General features: G+C 39.6%; 1 protein-coding gene across 1 annotated transcript in view; it reads right to left on the reverse strand.

Annotated features, from left to right (window-relative positions):
- The window catches only part of PUM3 (pumilio RNA binding family member 3), a 39,253-nt gene extending 26,479 nt beyond the window's left edge, over window positions 1–12,774 (reverse strand). Inside the window, exons 1-9 of the mRNA XM_038527173.1 lie at window positions 12,683–12,774; window positions 11,067–11,285; window positions 9,005–9,140; window positions 8,137–8,212; window positions 5,485–5,578; window positions 5,151–5,217; window positions 4,039–4,213; window positions 2,538–2,641; window positions 1,461–1,539 (exon numbers count right to left, since the gene is read on the reverse strand). Coding sequence (XP_038383101.1) covers window positions 1,461–1,539; window positions 2,538–2,641; window positions 4,039–4,213; window positions 5,151–5,217; window positions 5,485–5,578; window positions 8,137–8,212; window positions 9,005–9,140; window positions 11,067–11,285; window positions 12,683–12,767 — 1,035 coding nt within the window. The 5' untranslated portion in view covers window positions 12,768–12,774. The remainder of the gene's footprint in view (window positions 1–1,460; window positions 1,540–2,537; window positions 2,642–4,038; window positions 4,214–5,150; window positions 5,218–5,484; window positions 5,579–8,136; window positions 8,213–9,004; window positions 9,141–11,066; window positions 11,286–12,682) is intronic.
- Between the last annotated feature and the right edge of the window lie 4,608 nt (window positions 12,775–17,382).

Raw genomic sequence — 17,382 nt, forward strand, 5'->3', positions numbered from 1 at the left:
ATAACTATGTTGCAATCTTTTCTCAGGATGGGTCTCAAAAACACAGGTCTCAGCTTACATACCTAAACTTACGAATCTATTCAAAGATATCCCATTGGAGTCAATGCCCCCAGGCCCAGGAAAGATTGGTCTCATTACTGTATATTCACACTAAGTTCCCAACGATCTTTTTGTTATTAATACATTCAACACTAAAAAAATATTTTCTACCACTGAATACATCCAAGTGCTCATATTCTCACTTCTCAAAATATAGTCCAGCCTTAATAAATACAGATGTGTCAGAAAGTGTGCTCTGCAGAAAAGAGAGAAATCCCCAAAAGAGAAGCAGCAGCTGCTCTATTCACTGAGCCACAAGCTTAAGTGAGCAGCGACTCTTGGAAAAGTCTTTTCCCTATGTCACTTTGGAAGGGTCAAAATTCCTATGAATGTTTAATCTGGCATATTTGTAAAAAAGAAGTCACGGTCATTATTTCAGTTATCCCTTACTATTGAAATGAGGACAAAGGGGCAATGATTTCAGTTTGATGAGGCAAGCAAAGTTCAGGGGACTAAGTGATGAATTTTCTTCGTATTCCTATCACTGACATGAAGGGCAGTACAAATTACCTTCACTCTCTGTCCCTTATCCTTCTAGCATATAAGGTCCAGTTTTTCACAGTCCATTTAGTTTTTACATAAGTGTCCTCCCCAAACCTTTTATTTTTTTTTTAATATTGATTTTTATTTATTTATTCATGAGAGACAGAGACAGAGAGGCAGAGAGAGAGAGGCAGAGACACAGGCATGCAGGGAGCCTGATGTGGGACTCGATCCCAGGTCTCCAGGATCACGCCCTGGGCTGAAGGCAGGTGCTAAACCTCTGAGCCACCTGGGCTGCCCCTCCCCAAACCTTTTAACTTTGACATGATTTTTGTATCAGCACAGGTGAATTTCAAACTACCTGAATGCTGGATGTCTATTTGTGAGTTAATTTTCAGTATGATTAGCTGGAGGATAGTTTCTGGCTTATAATTAAAATATAAAAATCCAGAGATTGATAAAACTTTGGTCAATTCCACTGTCTTCTGGAAAATATTTAAATGGTATTAGTAGACTTGTTTAAAGGACCATTAGTGCCCTATCTTCTCTAAATAAGGAAACAGGGCCTCTAGATGGCTCAGTCAGCTAAATGTCTAACTCTTGATATTGGCTCAGGTCATGATCTCAGAGTGCTGAGATCAAGCCCCGCATTGAGCTCCATGCTAGCCTGGAGCTTGCGAAAGGTTTTCTCTCTCCTTCTGCCTCTGCCTGTCTCCCTCTAATGAATGAGAGAAAGAAACAATAAACAAAACAGAAGGCAAGAAAGAAGGAAGCCCTCTTTAAAATTTCCAAAAGACAATCTACATCAAAGCAGCATTTCATATTTTAAAATGGCTCTTCCTCTATGCTTGGTTTAAAAACTAAAAGTAAGAACTTACTGATCTTAGCTTTGGTGGTGCATAGGTGAAAAAGTCCAAGAATACTTTGTGCACCAATGAGTGCTTAATCACAGCCTCCCTGAAAAGAGAGAAAAGGAAAAGTGACTATGTCAGATCTGGCACTACGGTAAAAGAGACAGAGGTGGCTTCAATTGTCCTAACATAATCAGACCAAATGAGATGGTTTCAGCAAATGTAATCTGTCACAGACAGAATATATCTTTCAGTAATGGACTAAGAATTAAGGAAAAAATCAAACTTTCAGAATATAAAAATCTTTTAGTAGCCTCTACAGTCAAAAGCAGAATATAAATTTCTAGTATGTAATCAGCCAAGATTTATCATCATCCAAAGACACTCTACCATCCTCAATAAAGATATCTATGCTTTCACCCAATAATGGACACATAATTGATTAGAAATCCATATGGGCACTTTTTTTTTTATGGCTATATTCCTTCTGTCAAGCACCCTTCACAATGCTTAGTTTGATAAAATAATTTTAGCACAATTAAAACATGAATAGAACGAAATAGCATCAGCAACTGCAATAACACCTTATCGATCTAAGCTTCATAGTGTGACACTTGCTGAATGCAGATGCAGAATGGAGGCTGAAGCTCAAGGCACCAAAGATGTGAAGGTGACAGGGAGTAATCTGAGTGGCTAGCCAACACAGGTTGCCTTTATGGGCACAGGACCGTTTCTGAGCGTTCTGGAAATATTAATCCATTTAATGTTCATAAACCTCCATGGAATATGTACTAATATTATCCCAATCTTATAGATATGGAAACTGAGGCACACAGATGTTATGTTGCCCAATGTCACATAGTTAGTAACTGAGGGGGGCACCAGGATTCACACCTGGGCAGTGAGGGTTCCAAAGGCTATGCCTTAACCACTCTGCTACAGTACAAATGCTAAGAAAGCCACATACCTGAGCATTGAAGTTTTACAATGAAATAGTTTCCCAAATAGAAACTTCTATTATAAAATATCTACCTTTTCTATGCAAGGATTATATAACATTTTCTTCCTTCAAACACTAAGAAAAAACAAAGACAGCTTTCTTACTTTTGGGCCATTGGAGTTAGAATCTGCTTCATTTCATCCATGATAAGGTCTAGTTTTTCTGGCTGTGTCTCTAATACTTTGTCCAGGGTTGGGTGATCTGCAGACTGCAATGAGAAATATCAAACCCCTCTAAATTTAATCAAGTTTCTTCAACTTCAAAAGAAAATCAATTATAATTATTTTAAATAAACTTAACATAAAATTCAGATTTCCCATAATTCTATAATGAAACTCCTCCGCAGACACACTCATGGAGTAACTTCATCTGATTCACACTCTGTATGCTCATCAGTGTATTTAAAGTACCCAAACAGGGATGCCTGGGTGGCTCAGTGGTTGAGCATCTGCTTTCGGCTCAGAGTGTGGTCCCGGGGTTCCGGGATCAAGTCCAGCATCAGGCTACCCGCAGGAAGCCTGCTTCCCTCTGCCTCTCTCTGTGTCTCTCATGAATAAATAAAATCTCTAAAAAAAAAAAAAAAATTAAAAAAACACACAAAATACGAAACAACCGACCAACTCAATCAGTTAGCAGGCACCTAGTACATTCCTAATCCTAAGATGAAGTAGTCAGCTCACAAATTCTTGTCACCATACGTTTTCAAATTAGGTAGCTATTCTTATAGTGACCGTTACAAAAGAAAACAAGCACTAAGTTCAACCCAGGAGCTAAAACTGACTAGGGGAAGCAAGCCAGAAAAAGAATCCATATTCCTGGAGACAGAATGTGTCATATGTGTCCCAAGATCTGAAAGAGACCCTTTAATGATCCTAGTCCCTTTACTGGGCTTTTTCTTTTTCTTTTCTTTTTTTTTACTGGGCTTTTTTTGATTCAATCCCTGTTCTGTATCCAAGGCTGGTTGTCTCTACTCCCTTTCCTCCCTGGACACAACCTAGAGAAGGACAGTCCACACCCTGAAGACACACAGAAGGCAGCAGTGGGGAGCCCGAGGCACTTCAGCCAGAGCTGGCTAGGGGGTGGGTACAAAGCTTTGCTAATTATTAAGAGTCATCTATTCAGTCTACCAGAAATGGATGTACTGAAGCATTACACAGAACACTTGGGAGGGAGTAACAAGATAGTTTAAAATTTTTTTTTAAGATTTATTTATTCATGAGACAGAGACAGAAGGGTGGGGGGAGGCAGAGACACAGGCAGAGGGAGAAGCAGGCTCCATGCAGAGAGCCCAACATGGGATTCAATCCCGGGTCTCCAGGATCACACCGTGGGCCGAAGGCGGCGCTAAACCGCTAAGCCACCTGGGCTGCTCAAAGTAGTTTAATTTAAAGGGGATTTAGAGATATTGCTCTGGGAGAAAGAAATCTAAGTCTGATCATTTGCTCATCACACCTGAGACGAAATAATCTAAGAGAATAAAGGGTAGGAGATAGTCTCTTAATGGACCAGACAAAGCAAAAATATATCCTGAGAACAGGGCAATGGAAGGTCAGGAACAGCACACAGGGAAAGGAAAAATGCTTGCAGGACGTCCTGTGATGTCACCTTGTAAAGCTGAAATGTGTTGCCATAGAGCTCCTCTGTCAGCATGTTCCTCTGCTCCAAGATGGCTTTGTCATTATAGGCATACTCCACGATGGCGGATGCTTCTGCATGCCGGAGCATTTTCCTCACATGGCCCTTAAAGCTTCTCATTATCTCTGCAATCTGTGGCTTACTCCTATACCCAGTGTGATGGTGGGAAAAGAACAGTGACAGGAGAAGAAAGTTGGGTGGCAACAAAACATAACTTTCCCTGAAGTCAACCCATCAACACGCCAGGTGGTCAGCCCCACTGAAACGCTTATGAGAAGCACAGCTAAATGCACCGTCTTCCCGCCTCCAGCTTCCCAGCTTCCCTCAGCAGCTGGCCTGCTACTGACATCTGAGACCGAACTCTTGCTTAGCAGCTGAGAGATCTGGAGCAAGTTACTGGAATTCTCTGTGATTCGGCTTCTTTGGTCACAGAGCAGAAAGAATGCAGGTTGAGGTGAGGACCAAGTGACCCAAGATGCAGAGCAAACTAACCAGCGCAGAGGAGGTCCCTGGTGTCCCTTCCCCACATTAAAATGAGAAAGTAAAAGTTGATGCAGGGATACACGAATACAACATACCTAGGATTCTGTATTCAAACAGAGCTTAATCACAAGTATTTACGTTCATCCTAACATTAGCAGCTCACAACTATAGCCAGAAATACTTGGAAATTTTGTCAAACAAACTTTTCTACTATTCATTAGCACATTTTGGCACCTTACGTTCAAAAAAAGAAATTGCAACAGGTAGCAATTCTAGCTAATTTAGGAAATCCTCCTATCCCGACATTTCCTAACCTACCAAACCTTGCAAACACTCCTCAACTTCCCCTCCAAGCCTTCCACCTTCTAAATCCTGTAATCTTTTCTTCCAGGGCTTCAAAGTATACCCAGGAGAGTGGTGAAGGCAATGCCATAATTTACATTACTTCAATAACTGCTTTTAAGACCACGCTCCCCAGCAACATGACAAGCATCTGCCTGGAGCAATTAATATGATCCCAAAGTGCACTAATGGTATCCACACCTTTAAAAAACTAATAATATATTATTTATATAGTTTATAAATAAAATAAAACTCACCCATACATGAGGAATTTCTTAACAATATTTCTGGAATATTTAGCTTTACTTAATTGGACGAAATCATCTGAAAAAAAAATACATTACAGTCACTTGATAAGCTCATTTCAGTCCTCCAGAAACAACTACAGAATTTTATGCACAATCGTGGGACCACAACTCCCTTCCTTATCACGTGCAAAGAGCAAATAAATAGAGAGAGAACATAGAGAGAGAGAACATAATGCTTTCCCTCAACAAGAATTATCTTCCAGGGCAGCCTTGGGTATTTCAAGAGAAAAAAGAGTGACTTATTATAAATAATCAGAATTAATCTTCAACATTTAAGAAATACCTCGCAATTCTTCAAAAGCCTGTTCTCGCTGTTCTTCATTACCATACTGAATATAACACTGGATCACCCGAGTTGAATCATGTGCAAATGCGATCTGCAATAAAGACCAGTTTAGGCCTTTAGACGAATACTCTCTGAAGATTTAGGTTTCTATCACGGTATTCATGTTTTATTGCATGTCTTTTAGAATTCTTTGCTAGACCTTTGCTAAGGTCTTCATGAATAAAATCAGCCTAGGTTACTTGGAAGAAGAAATACTTGTTTTAATTGTACAAAATGAGATTCTTTGGTCTTGCTGCCTACCAATGCAGAGACACAGGGAGAGGTTTAACCATTACACACGATTCCTATCACAATTCAAACCAAACCAAACTTGTCTAATGATTAGACGCACAGTGTTTCTCATTTCTCTGAAAGCTACTTTTCCTAAGGGAAACTTTCTAATTCAAAATTTTATTACTCTGTGATTTTTTTTTTCTCATATAAGCAATCTAAGAATGTTTGGGCTTGGCAACCAAAGATATAGATAGAAGACAGACCTAAAAGCCTGTATCAGTAAATTTATCTATATACACATTGGCAATTGTAAGGTAATCCTTCCATCTCTCACATTTTCATTATAATCCCTGAACACAGAGGGACGCCAGTTGTCTGCCCTCGGCTCAGAGCGTGGTCAGGTCTGGGGATCCAGTCCTGCATCAGGCTCCCCACAGGGAGCCTGCTTCTCCCTCTGCCTATGCCTCTTCCTCTGTGTCTCTCATGAATAAATACATAAAATATTTTTTTAAAAATCCCTGAACATATATATCTGTCTTATTCCTACAAAAATTGCTGTATTTCAACTATTGGATAAATATCCCTGAACTACTGGATAAATCAGATCTTCACTGCAGGACTTGTGGATCAATTTTCTATAGCAATAATCACAAATAATCAGTCATGAAAAATTATGCTTTACATTACCAGTCTACTTTAATAGTGCTTATTATTTGCTGCTCATTCTGTCTTTAAAAATTTTTAATTCCAGCAAGTCAGAAGATGAAGGCAGACTTCCATCAAAGTTATGAATTTCAGAATAATTTTTTTTAAAGATTTTATTTATTTATTCATGAGAGACACACACACACAGAGAGAGAGAGAGAGGCAGAGACACAAGCAGAGGGAGAAGTCAGGCTCTACGCAGGAAGCCTGATGTGGGACTCGATCCCAGGACTCCAGGATCACGCCCTGGGCTGAAGGCAGGTGCTAAGCCACTGAGTCACCCAGGCATCCCCAGAAGAATTTTCTTAGGGGAGGTTTGTAGAGATATTTTTGATAAAACTAAAAGCAAGATTTTTAAAAAAGAAGGTTGTTTTGTGCATATATTACTTACTATATAGCCAGGATCGATGCTTCAATACATATTTCTCCCTCAAAGCAACCTTAAGGGTGTGCTGCTATATCTACTTTGCAGATGAGAAAACCAAGTTTATGAGAAGCTAAGGAACATGCTATCCTCTGACTCTGGGGATAAAACTTAACTTCTCTGAGTCCCAGATGTAGTAAATGTCCATCAGGGACGAAGACATTAAGTTAAAGGAGACAAAGTATGCCATGGTTTCTCAGTCATCAATACAGATTATTACTGTCCAAAGGCACATGCATTTTAAGCAGCAGAGTAAGGATCTGAATGCCACATTAGCACCTAAGGGCATGCAGTATCAAACTACAGTAGCTGGGGAAGGATCTGGAGGGTAAAATACTTATAAATCAAGGGTAACAGACTACTGCTGGAGCTGAGGAGGTGGTCTATACTAAAAAGACCTTTCTTCCTGGATAAATAAGGAAGCAGCTGCTGGGAACTTGCTTATTTCAAGACATTACTTCAAAATACAAAATAGCATCTAATTAGACCTATGTATATGGTTTGGCAAGATCATCCCCCCGGGTTCCCAAAGTTACTAAGTCTGTTGTCTGACAAGTCAATAGTTAACTAAGTATTTATCCAAATACACAAGAGTCAACAGAAGTTTATTATAAAATACAATTAAACAGCAACATTAAAAATTTGTTTAGTAACTCCCAAACCTATCATATTTTAAAGATCTCTGTATGATGTTTATAAAAGCAAGGAAGAAAAGAAGGAATAATCATCTGTTTATGTCATATATTCAAAAAAAGTCAGCAATTTAGAACATACGGAAGCATATGGAGTTCAAAGCAATTTTAAAGAACATGGATTTAAATTTTTAAATCTTTTTTTTTTTTATATAATTTTTTATTTATTTATGATAGTCACAGAGAGAGAGAGAGGCAGAGACACAGGCAGAGGGAGAAGCAGGCTCCATGCACCGGGAGCCCGACGTGGGATTCGATCCCAGGTCTCCAGGATCGCGCCCCGGGCCAAAGGCAGGCGCCAAACCACTGCGCCACCCAGGGATCCCGGATTTAAATTTTTAAAAATGCTACAACCAAATACTTGATATTGTAGTAATTTCCCAGCAGTAAGGCCCCCCACTATTAATTTTTTTTTAGTCAGTACTGTAAAAACTTGAAATTTTTGGCCAAATGCATTTAAAACAACAATTTCACTGATCATGAATAGTCACCTAGCCTTTACTGAGAGTGAGCCAATTTCAAGTTATACGTTAACTATGAGCCTGCCCTACTTACAGTTTTAATCTTCCCCTGAATCAGCTTCTGTAAATCACTCATCAGCTTCACTCTCTTTTCTTTGTCACAATCTTTTCTATAAATGAGAATAAAGAAGAAACACAGCTTAAGTAAAGACATTACATTAAACATAAGAAGCTAAAAACCCTATCAGGGTACATTCACCCCGTTAGGTGTGATTTTTCTCTTCGGAGGCAGCAAACCTCTGACATTAAAATTACTATTCCAGAGCAGCCAGAGAAAAGTAATTTTCTCAAAGACAAGAATTCATCTCACAAGGTGTAATTTTATGCATCAATTTAAATCTTCATAGCCGGAACCTCAAAAGTAAAGAAAATAGTAAAACAAGTCCAAGAGACCAAACACTTAAGTATCTCAAAACCGAGCCAATCAGAAATTGTCCTTCATTTTCTCAGAACTCTGTCAGGAAGAATTTCCAATCCATTTGGATTCTCATGCATTCTCATAAATATATCTGACACCATCCTCATGATTCTGCACACTTCTGCCGTGGGCAGATATCCAATACTGATGCATCTAGTGGAGTGCTGAGTGCTCCCTGGATAACCCAAGTACTGTGCAGGTTAGCAAAGAACAATTCACTATTTACGGGGTTCACTGGTGCTCCCCCACCCTCACAAAGGACTGATCAAGATGCAATTACATGGGCAGCCTGGGTGGCTCAGTGGTTTAGTGCCGCCTTCAGCCCAGGGTATGATCCTGGAGACCCGGGATCGAGTCCCGCATTGGGCTCCCTGCATGGAGCCTGTTTCTCCCTCTGCCTGTGTTGTGTCTCTGCCTCTGTCTCTCTCTCTCATGAATAAATAAATAAAATCTTTAAAAAAAAGATGTAATTACGTAGCATTACCTTCTTAATGTCTCCCAAATCTGCTTTGCCCGAACAACAATGTCATAGTTGGTTTTGTCACTGAGTTGCCTGCTTTGCTTTAGTTCTTTCTTCTTCTTTTTGAAGTCATCCCATTTAGGTTTCTTGGCTGCTGATTCTAGTCATAAAAGAAACTATTCAGTCATTAGAGAAATAAATTCCATTTAACATTCTGAACGCCATAAACCAGTACAAATTAGGTACACAGGGCAATGACTTATCAGGATCAATATTCCCTGGAAAAATACCATTCCCTATAAACTTATGCCTTATTTCATTTTCTAAGCAGTTTATACATCTTAAATTTGGTTGAAAACAACCATTCATTCATTCAACAGTTACACACGGACTCTTAACAGGACATCTATTTAGAAAAAAAAAGAAAATTAAAAGGACTGTAAAAGCAACTGAAAATGTTAGGCTTCCTTTTCAACTGTGAAAAAGAAATTCTACTTTAAAACATTACAATCCTTGGTCTTTCGGTATAATCAGTTCTTAATGTAAACAGACATCAGTTCTTAATGTAAAGAAAAATTAATCTAAACTAAAATGGGAAAAAATGTACTAAAATTTTCACTACTTGGGAGTGTTGTTATCTATCATTTAAGTCTTAACACTAATCCTAGTAATATGCCCTGCCTCACATTGAAGAAACAAAGGCAATCAGGAGTTCATTTCATTCCTTGTCCAAAGCCACACAAGTCCTCAGTGGTGGAACCACGGCTGCAACCCAGAGACAACTATGAAACTTTGTGCTCCGCTGCATCTTCCTCATGACAGCACACGATCAAAATTTCTCAGTTTTCTACAGAGTAACGTTCTGCAAGTCTAGTATCTTTCTATTATTCTATTAGCATTTTGTCTTCAAAACCTAAGTCTCTTACCAAATGAATCAAAAAACCCAATTTAAAGAACAACTTAATAAAACGGGTATTATTTATACGAGTATCCTGCGAGGAATCCTTTGGACAATGACTTACTTCTAAACATCTCTCCTTCTCAGATTAGAAAACATACACGATAAAAAAAAGTTGGAAAATGCGAAAAACAAAACTCTATCAAGACCTATGTATAACTAGTAACATTTTCTTCCTGCCATTTCCCTATGCATGTTTTATATTAATTATTTAAAAATTCAGAATCTTAGTGCTTTACTTCAACATTATTCTACTGTAAGCATTCTTCCAGAAAATTGAATTATTCCTCAAGAATGTAATTTTTAATGGCTATACACTTTACTACAGTGTATCTAATTATTCCCTTTGCCTTTACTTATTTGTTCTCAGCCTGGTAACCAGATATCACAGGAAACTGAGGGCATGCTTCCTGTTTCTATCAGGGCACCATGCACCATTCAGCAGGAGAAGAGCTGACCCAGAGCTTATTTAATTCCACAAACCTCTGGGCCCCCAACACCTGCCAGGTGAGACTGCAGTATTTATAACAACTTTCGGGGTCTCTAGTATGCAACCCCCCCCCCCAGGTGCTGATATGAAAATACGAAAACATAAAATTAGAGTTCCATTTTGACATGTCAGGAACAGAACTCCCACAGAAAAGGAACCAGGGCTACATATATCATGTTAGGCCTTAATGTGAGAATGTGTGTGTGTTTAAAATGCGGTGCCAAGAACTTTGGCTTATTTGGGGTCCTATACCCCTACTGGTTGTTATAATTTTTCTTTCTCATCTCCTGGCAAAGTGCACAGAAAACTCAAATGAATCATTCAATCAATCAGTAAAATCTGGCTTACAAAAAGGATGTTTCACTGAGGTTCCACTGTATGAAGCTGCTCCAGCTCAGCTTCACTCCACAGCCAGGAAGGGCCTAGGAAGTAAGCTACTCTAAGCATCAGACAACTCTGCCCAGGGAAGGTGCTTTCCGGTGCTTACTGATTCCTGCCTGCCCCCCATGCCCCCAAATGCTGCCTGTCCAGGATAAGAACGGGAGATCTCTACCAGACTTCTACTGCCCACCCCGTGCACAACAAATCAGGAGGGGCAAGGTTTCCTCAAGGACGATGCTTAAGTCATCAGTACTCACCATCACTTTTACCATCTGCCTGGAATTTTCTCTTCCTGTTGAATTTATTTGCCTGCTGAAATTTGTTCTTTGGTATTTTATCCCCTTGTTGCTTATTTTTGAACTGCTTTACACCTTTTTTCCCAGGTTTTATGGCACATTTCTCAAAGTTCTTAGATGTGATTTTAGGTCCACCTTCCTTGACAACTTTCCTTGGGAATGTCTTTGACGAACCAGAATCTAGGGACAATAATAAGTAACTATCAGAGTTCAGTGATCCTGAGCCTAGATCTCTTTTATCCACTGGTATTTGTTACACAAAATTAGGTGTTCTTTACAAAACATGCTTTGTCCTACTGTCAAATACAGACAGTGAGATATTAAAAAATCAAAACAATATCTAAAACTTTTCTAATTTAGGGGTGCCTGGGTGGCTCAGTCGGTTGAGCATCTGACTTGATTTCAGCTCAGGTCATGATCTCAGGGTTGTGGGATCAAGTCCCAAGTCAAGCTCTGTGCTGGGCATGGAGCCTGCTTGGGATTCTCTCATTCCCTCTGCCCTCTCTGCCCCAACCCCCCCTCCATCCCTGCCACCTGCACATGTGTGCTCTTTCTCTCTCAAATAAATTTCTAATTTATAAAATTATAATACAGATTCACTACAGAAAATGGACAAACTAGAGAAATGCAATAAAAAAAAAAAGAAATGCAATAAAAACTATCCATAATGCTATCGATAACTATTGTTGTCAGTCAGGTGTATTCCCATTTTAAGCATGTAACATTACTTGATAAGATGAAAAATATTATTTATGTATTGTATTCTACCTTAATGACTTCTTATTGTTCAAGTCTTCACACATAATTTTTAAGTTTAATAACAATGAATCTAAAAATAAAGTGCTTAAAATTTAGAAATACTGTATTAAATCACCTATCAAATTAAAATTAAAGATGCCAATTTATTTAAAAATTTTAAGGATGTATTATTTTATTAAATATCATATTGAATTAAAGGCATTAATTTTTCAGAATTGCTACTTTGGGAGAATTTTCCTCAAAACCTATAATACAGTTATCTGATAAAAATCAGCTAACTAACCTTGTAAATGAAGTGCCTAACAAAGGAGATGAAAACTGCAACAGCTATGCCCTAAGATTGTTGCAAGAAAAAAAATAAGATTACTTAGGAATCACTTAGGCATTTACAGAGTCCCTGACTCTTCTGTTCTGCAATAGTGACACCTGATGGAGTAATAGAGACTCCACAATTAGAAACACTAAAGATGAAAAGTATTCAGTTCACCAGCAGTATGCATTTATCAGGCACAATTTATCAAACGTTACCATAAAATGCTGCAGTAAATTAATGAAGAAAATGAGGCAGCAGCATTCCCAGCTAAGATCAGGGGTCTCCCGTGAGTATAGCATCCCCCAATTATCCTGGCAATTTCTTAGATGTCTTACTTTCATGGGAAACACACAAACTTCAGACACAGTAACTCCTACTTTTTCCTAATCCTGATCCATGAATACAGGCGGCATCTGCTCTAGGCCTCTTCACCCCACCAACCCCTCCCTCCAATTGCAGGAACACCACCACCACATGGGAGGCATGGTTTGCTATGGCTTCTTACCACTGTTTTTATGAAATCTTTTTTTTTCTTGTGATGTCTTTGCACCTTTTCCTATGAACTTTTTTTTCCCTTTAACTTCCATCATAGCAGTTCTGGAAGACAAAAACAAAACCCAAAAATAATCACTGGGTTGCTCTCAGCCAGTAAGAGTCATCCATCAGTCCACATTCAGTCCCCAGGGTTCACAGATGCAGGACAAAACACCAGGTACACCATGGGCCCAAGTCCAGGAACTATGAAAGCAGTGCTTTTAAGATTTTACAAATAAAAATAAACAAGATACCAACACAAAAACTAAGAACACACACACACACACATTGGCTAATGTGTGATATCTGGAGACAATGATTCACCAATAGTTCTGGGTAAAAACAAACCATTACTTATGTTAAATATGACAGAAGTATCAGTGTTTGTGTTTCTTAATAATCTAGGATGACTCTGAGATAAGAAACTGACAATTTCACAATTCGATTTCTTGGTTTCCATCCTAAAAAGTTTGGAACAAACAACAGGCTGCACTTACCATATAGTTAAGTTAATGAAAGAAAACCAAAGATTACCTCCTACAAGTTCCCTATATAACCCAGATTAGCTGAAATAAAGACTAACTTCAAATTGCTTTTTTTAGAGATGACCAATAATTTTCAGTGCCCCCCCCCCAAATAAGATTATGTTGGAATAGGTAATATTTAGAGGAAATCAAACAAGTCACTTCTCAGTACAGAGACCTCATCATGCACAAGGTATTTGACAAAACCCCCTCAATTGCCCAAGGCTCCTGAAAATAGTGAATAGATCAAGAACAAATGTCATCTAGCTATTTCTCCACTTTCCAAAGTCATACATTCAATTCATTTCCAAAGTTCTAAAGCCAATCCTCTAGAGCAGACCTGAGAAATCCCTAAACAATACCAGATATTTCTAAAATAAGAATTTCCCACTGAAGAACTAATTTTGCAAGACTACTAGCGGGTAGAAGAAAAAAGAAGGTTCAAAGATGGCATGTATTTTGCATTCAATGAAAATAATTAAGTAGGCTTTTTAAAGAAAGGCTTTCAGAGTCTTTTCATCTGTTCACTGAAGCCATCGGTCACCAAGCACAGGCTAAAGTACGCAATATTTTGGAACCCTAGTTGACTCGCTTTTCTGGAAACATCTCAAGGGACAAGTAAGGTTCCAAACAACTCTCTGGAAAGTACAACTTGGTTTAGGCTTTACAAGTATAGCTCTTAGCCATGGATGGCCCCTATGTACCCCCTTTCCTTAAGTCCTTGGTTAACTGTAGGGTCATTTTATCATTTGGATGCTTTATCACCACACCTGCCTCCTCAGTTCTTCTATGCTTATACTCCTCTAAAAATCCAGTCATTTACAGATTTTCTCTGTACATTTGTTTTAACCACTTATTTTGAAATAACTTTAGTTTTACAGAAGAGTTTGGAAAGACAGAGTTCCAGTACACTCCCAAGTCAGCTTCCTCTAAAGTTAACATCCCACCCCAGAGTTTTGTCAAAATTACGAAAGAACATTAACATGATACTATCAACTTCGGGTTTTGCCAGTCCTTTTTCTGTTCCAGGATTCGCTGCGTTTAGTCATCAAGTCTCCTTAGCTTCCACCAACCTGTGACAGTTTCTCCGTCTTCTCTCTCACTTTTGAACGGTCCTGGTCAGGCACTTTGCGGAATATTCTCATTTGGGGTTTGCCTGAGATTTTCTCATGGTTAGACCGGTGTTATGGATATTTCTGGAGAGTATCACAGAGGTGAAGCACCCGTAGCGGTGACATTAACCTTGATCACTTGGTTAAGGCAGTGCTTGCTGGCTTTTTCCACTGTAAAATTATCATCTGTCCCTTTCCATACTCTGCTTATTAGAAGCAGAGTCACCAAGTTCAGCCCACACCAGGGGAGAGGAATTAAGCTCCACTTCCTAGCGGGAGGAGTACTAAAGAATTTTGTTAAAAATCTCTATGTTAAAATCACCACAGCAACTAACAAACATGTGGGGTGATACATTTTGAGATCATGCAAATACCCTATGTGTATCCCTCGGATTTTAGCGTCCTCCAGAGGATCCTGCCTGCAGCAATTACTGGGGTGTTTCCATGGTGATGAGGGTGATTTCCCTTGTTATGTCTACTCTAATATTTTTAATTCTTCAGTAAGGAAAGTTTGTCTCTTCTTCTCCATTACTTATACATCATTGCAGTCTCACATGTATTTTCCTAACTTGAGACAGAACCTAATCCTATAGTGACCGTTGCTCAAACTGTTCCAGCTTTGGCCAGGTGGCAGTCTCCTGTGCTTCTGTGCCTGGATGACATGGTCCATCTGGCATCTTTTTTTCATGTCCTTACTTCCTAGCACTTCTTCCAAGTTCATCTCCTGTTTTTCCTGCACTAGTCCTGAAATCAGCCATTTCTCCAGGAACCCTGGCTCCCTTTACTGAGAAAAGTAGGATCTGAGGGTACCACACAGGGTTGGTAATACAGGTCTGTATACTAACCTATATGGACACATTAGGTGAAATAAGTTCATTCTATTGTCTCCAACTCTAATTTGCTCTAGTCCTCCCCCTCTTGCTTCCCCCCCTTGACAATGAGACACTTGCCTCCCAGGATCCCCCATTGATTTGTGCAGCACATGTAGCTTTAGAGTGCTAAACTGTATGCCTATGGGAAACAAATTTAACAACTATAAGACACAGTTTATTTACAGCCTTTTTCCCCCTTTTTCCTCACAGTATCCATTCAAAATACTGTTTTTCAAGATTACTTACGTCAACTCCCTCACCACCTTGATCAGTGAGGTCCTTTTATACATTTTGTACAAGTTAGATTTATTTTTAGCAACCTGCATCCCATTTCCAGATATGTTGGCTGACTTTTATCATCTGCAGTCAAGTTCACTCTTCAATGTACGGTGCCGACTCTGACAAACGCAGTCACGTCTCCTCCACCTCGATACCTTAGAGGACAGTTTCCTAACTCCAAAAAGTCTCCAGTGAGTCCCTTTGCAATCACCTTCTCCTGGCTCTCTTAGCAATCTATGATCTGTTTTTCATCCCTCTTGTTTTGCCTGTTTTTCAAATATGTCTTATAAATGAAATCAAACTATATATGGCCCATTGGGTATGGCTTCTTTCACTTAGCAAAATGCATCTGCTTGGGGACCCTGTATCATCATATCCAACCACCACATTACTGTGGCTCTCAGAACTCTCTTTTGTTCTTGACTCTCTTCTCCACTCAGGCTCTATCTCTTGCTCAGATTGGTTTTTGCAGTGGATCTGATCTGCTATGACCCACATGCTGCTGCCTGATTAATCTTCCACAAAGTTTCCAATTTCGAGCCATCTCCCTGCGCCAACACCTTCAAAAGTTTCCCCCTGCCTCCAGGAAACATTTCAAACTCACACTGGCATTTGAAGCCGCTCAAAGTTTGGTTCTGTACATACCCTTATCACAAACAACAAGCAGAAGCTAAACTTCCTCACTGTTCTTTTTCAGGATTCAAACTTTAAAGCCATTTTTTTTAAGATTTTATTTATTTATTCATGAGACAGACACACACAGAGACACAGGCAGAGGGAGAAGCAGGCTCCCTGAGGAGAGCCTAATGCAGGACTCAATCCCAGGACCCCGGATCATGACCCGAGCCAAAGGCAGATGCTCAACGCCTGAGCCACCCAGGAGGCCCTAAAGCCATTCTATTAGTAATACCCATCCTTCAAACCCAGCTTCAGTAACAATTTTCTTATTGTTTCTCCTCCGTATGCCTCCTTTCTTTCCCAAATGATTTTCCTTCTTAATCCCTTTTGGCACATTTTAATGTCCTTCTTGTAACATCACACCTTGGACTTGAAATATATTGCATACCTACACACTCTGTGCCAGAAAATTATTAGTTTGAAAAAGACGTATGAAAAAGAAATTCAAAGTGGTGGAGCAGAAGCAAACAAAACTAAAACAAAACACGCTTGAGCGTTATAACTGAATTATGTATAAGGTGTCCAAAAGGCATAGAGCTGAGAGCCCAATTTTGTCTTGTAAAATAAAATAGCCAAGATTTCCCTGATGGAGGACAGGTAACTGATCCCACCCTCTCTGCAGGCTTAGCAAGCACCACACTCTGAAAGAGGTCAACATTCAATATCTAACCTCTAAAGAGTGGCATTTCTCAAGTCTTCCCCGCCTCTCTCCAGGTGTCTTCCTAAGTGATCTCAACCAATCCCATGGCTTTCTATGCTTAGGCCCCCCACACTGTTTCCCACAAGGAACTGCTCCTTGGGTCCCAGACCTGGGTACCAACTGCCTGCCTGACACCTCCACTCACAGGACTCACAGGCCCTTTGCCCTCAGGAAGTCCAAGATGAAATTAACTATGTCTCCACTGCGTTAACAGCCCCAAACAATAACATCCTCAGCTATTATGCCCCATCCTACTCTTCCCCTCTCAGCCAGGGGCACATCACCCACGCCACCCCGCAGGGGAAGGCCGATGATGTTCCCCTGACATTTTCCTCTCCCTTGTCTGCTCAGCTCCATCCTCCCACAAGTTCTTTTGAATCCCCTTTAAAAATACCTCTAACCCTTAACTTGCATCTCCACAACCACCACCCTAATCCAAACCATTAATACTTTCCAATTATAGAACTCACGCATCATCAAGTTCTATACAATTCCTAGAGAAGCCC

This window comes from Canis lupus, chromosome 1 (genome assembly GCF_011100685.1).
Source record: "Canis lupus familiaris isolate Mischka breed German Shepherd chromosome 1, alternate assembly UU_Cfam_GSD_1.0, whole genome shotgun sequence".
In the NCBI taxonomy this organism is placed as follows: Eukaryota; Metazoa; Chordata; class Mammalia; order Carnivora; family Canidae; genus Canis; species Canis lupus.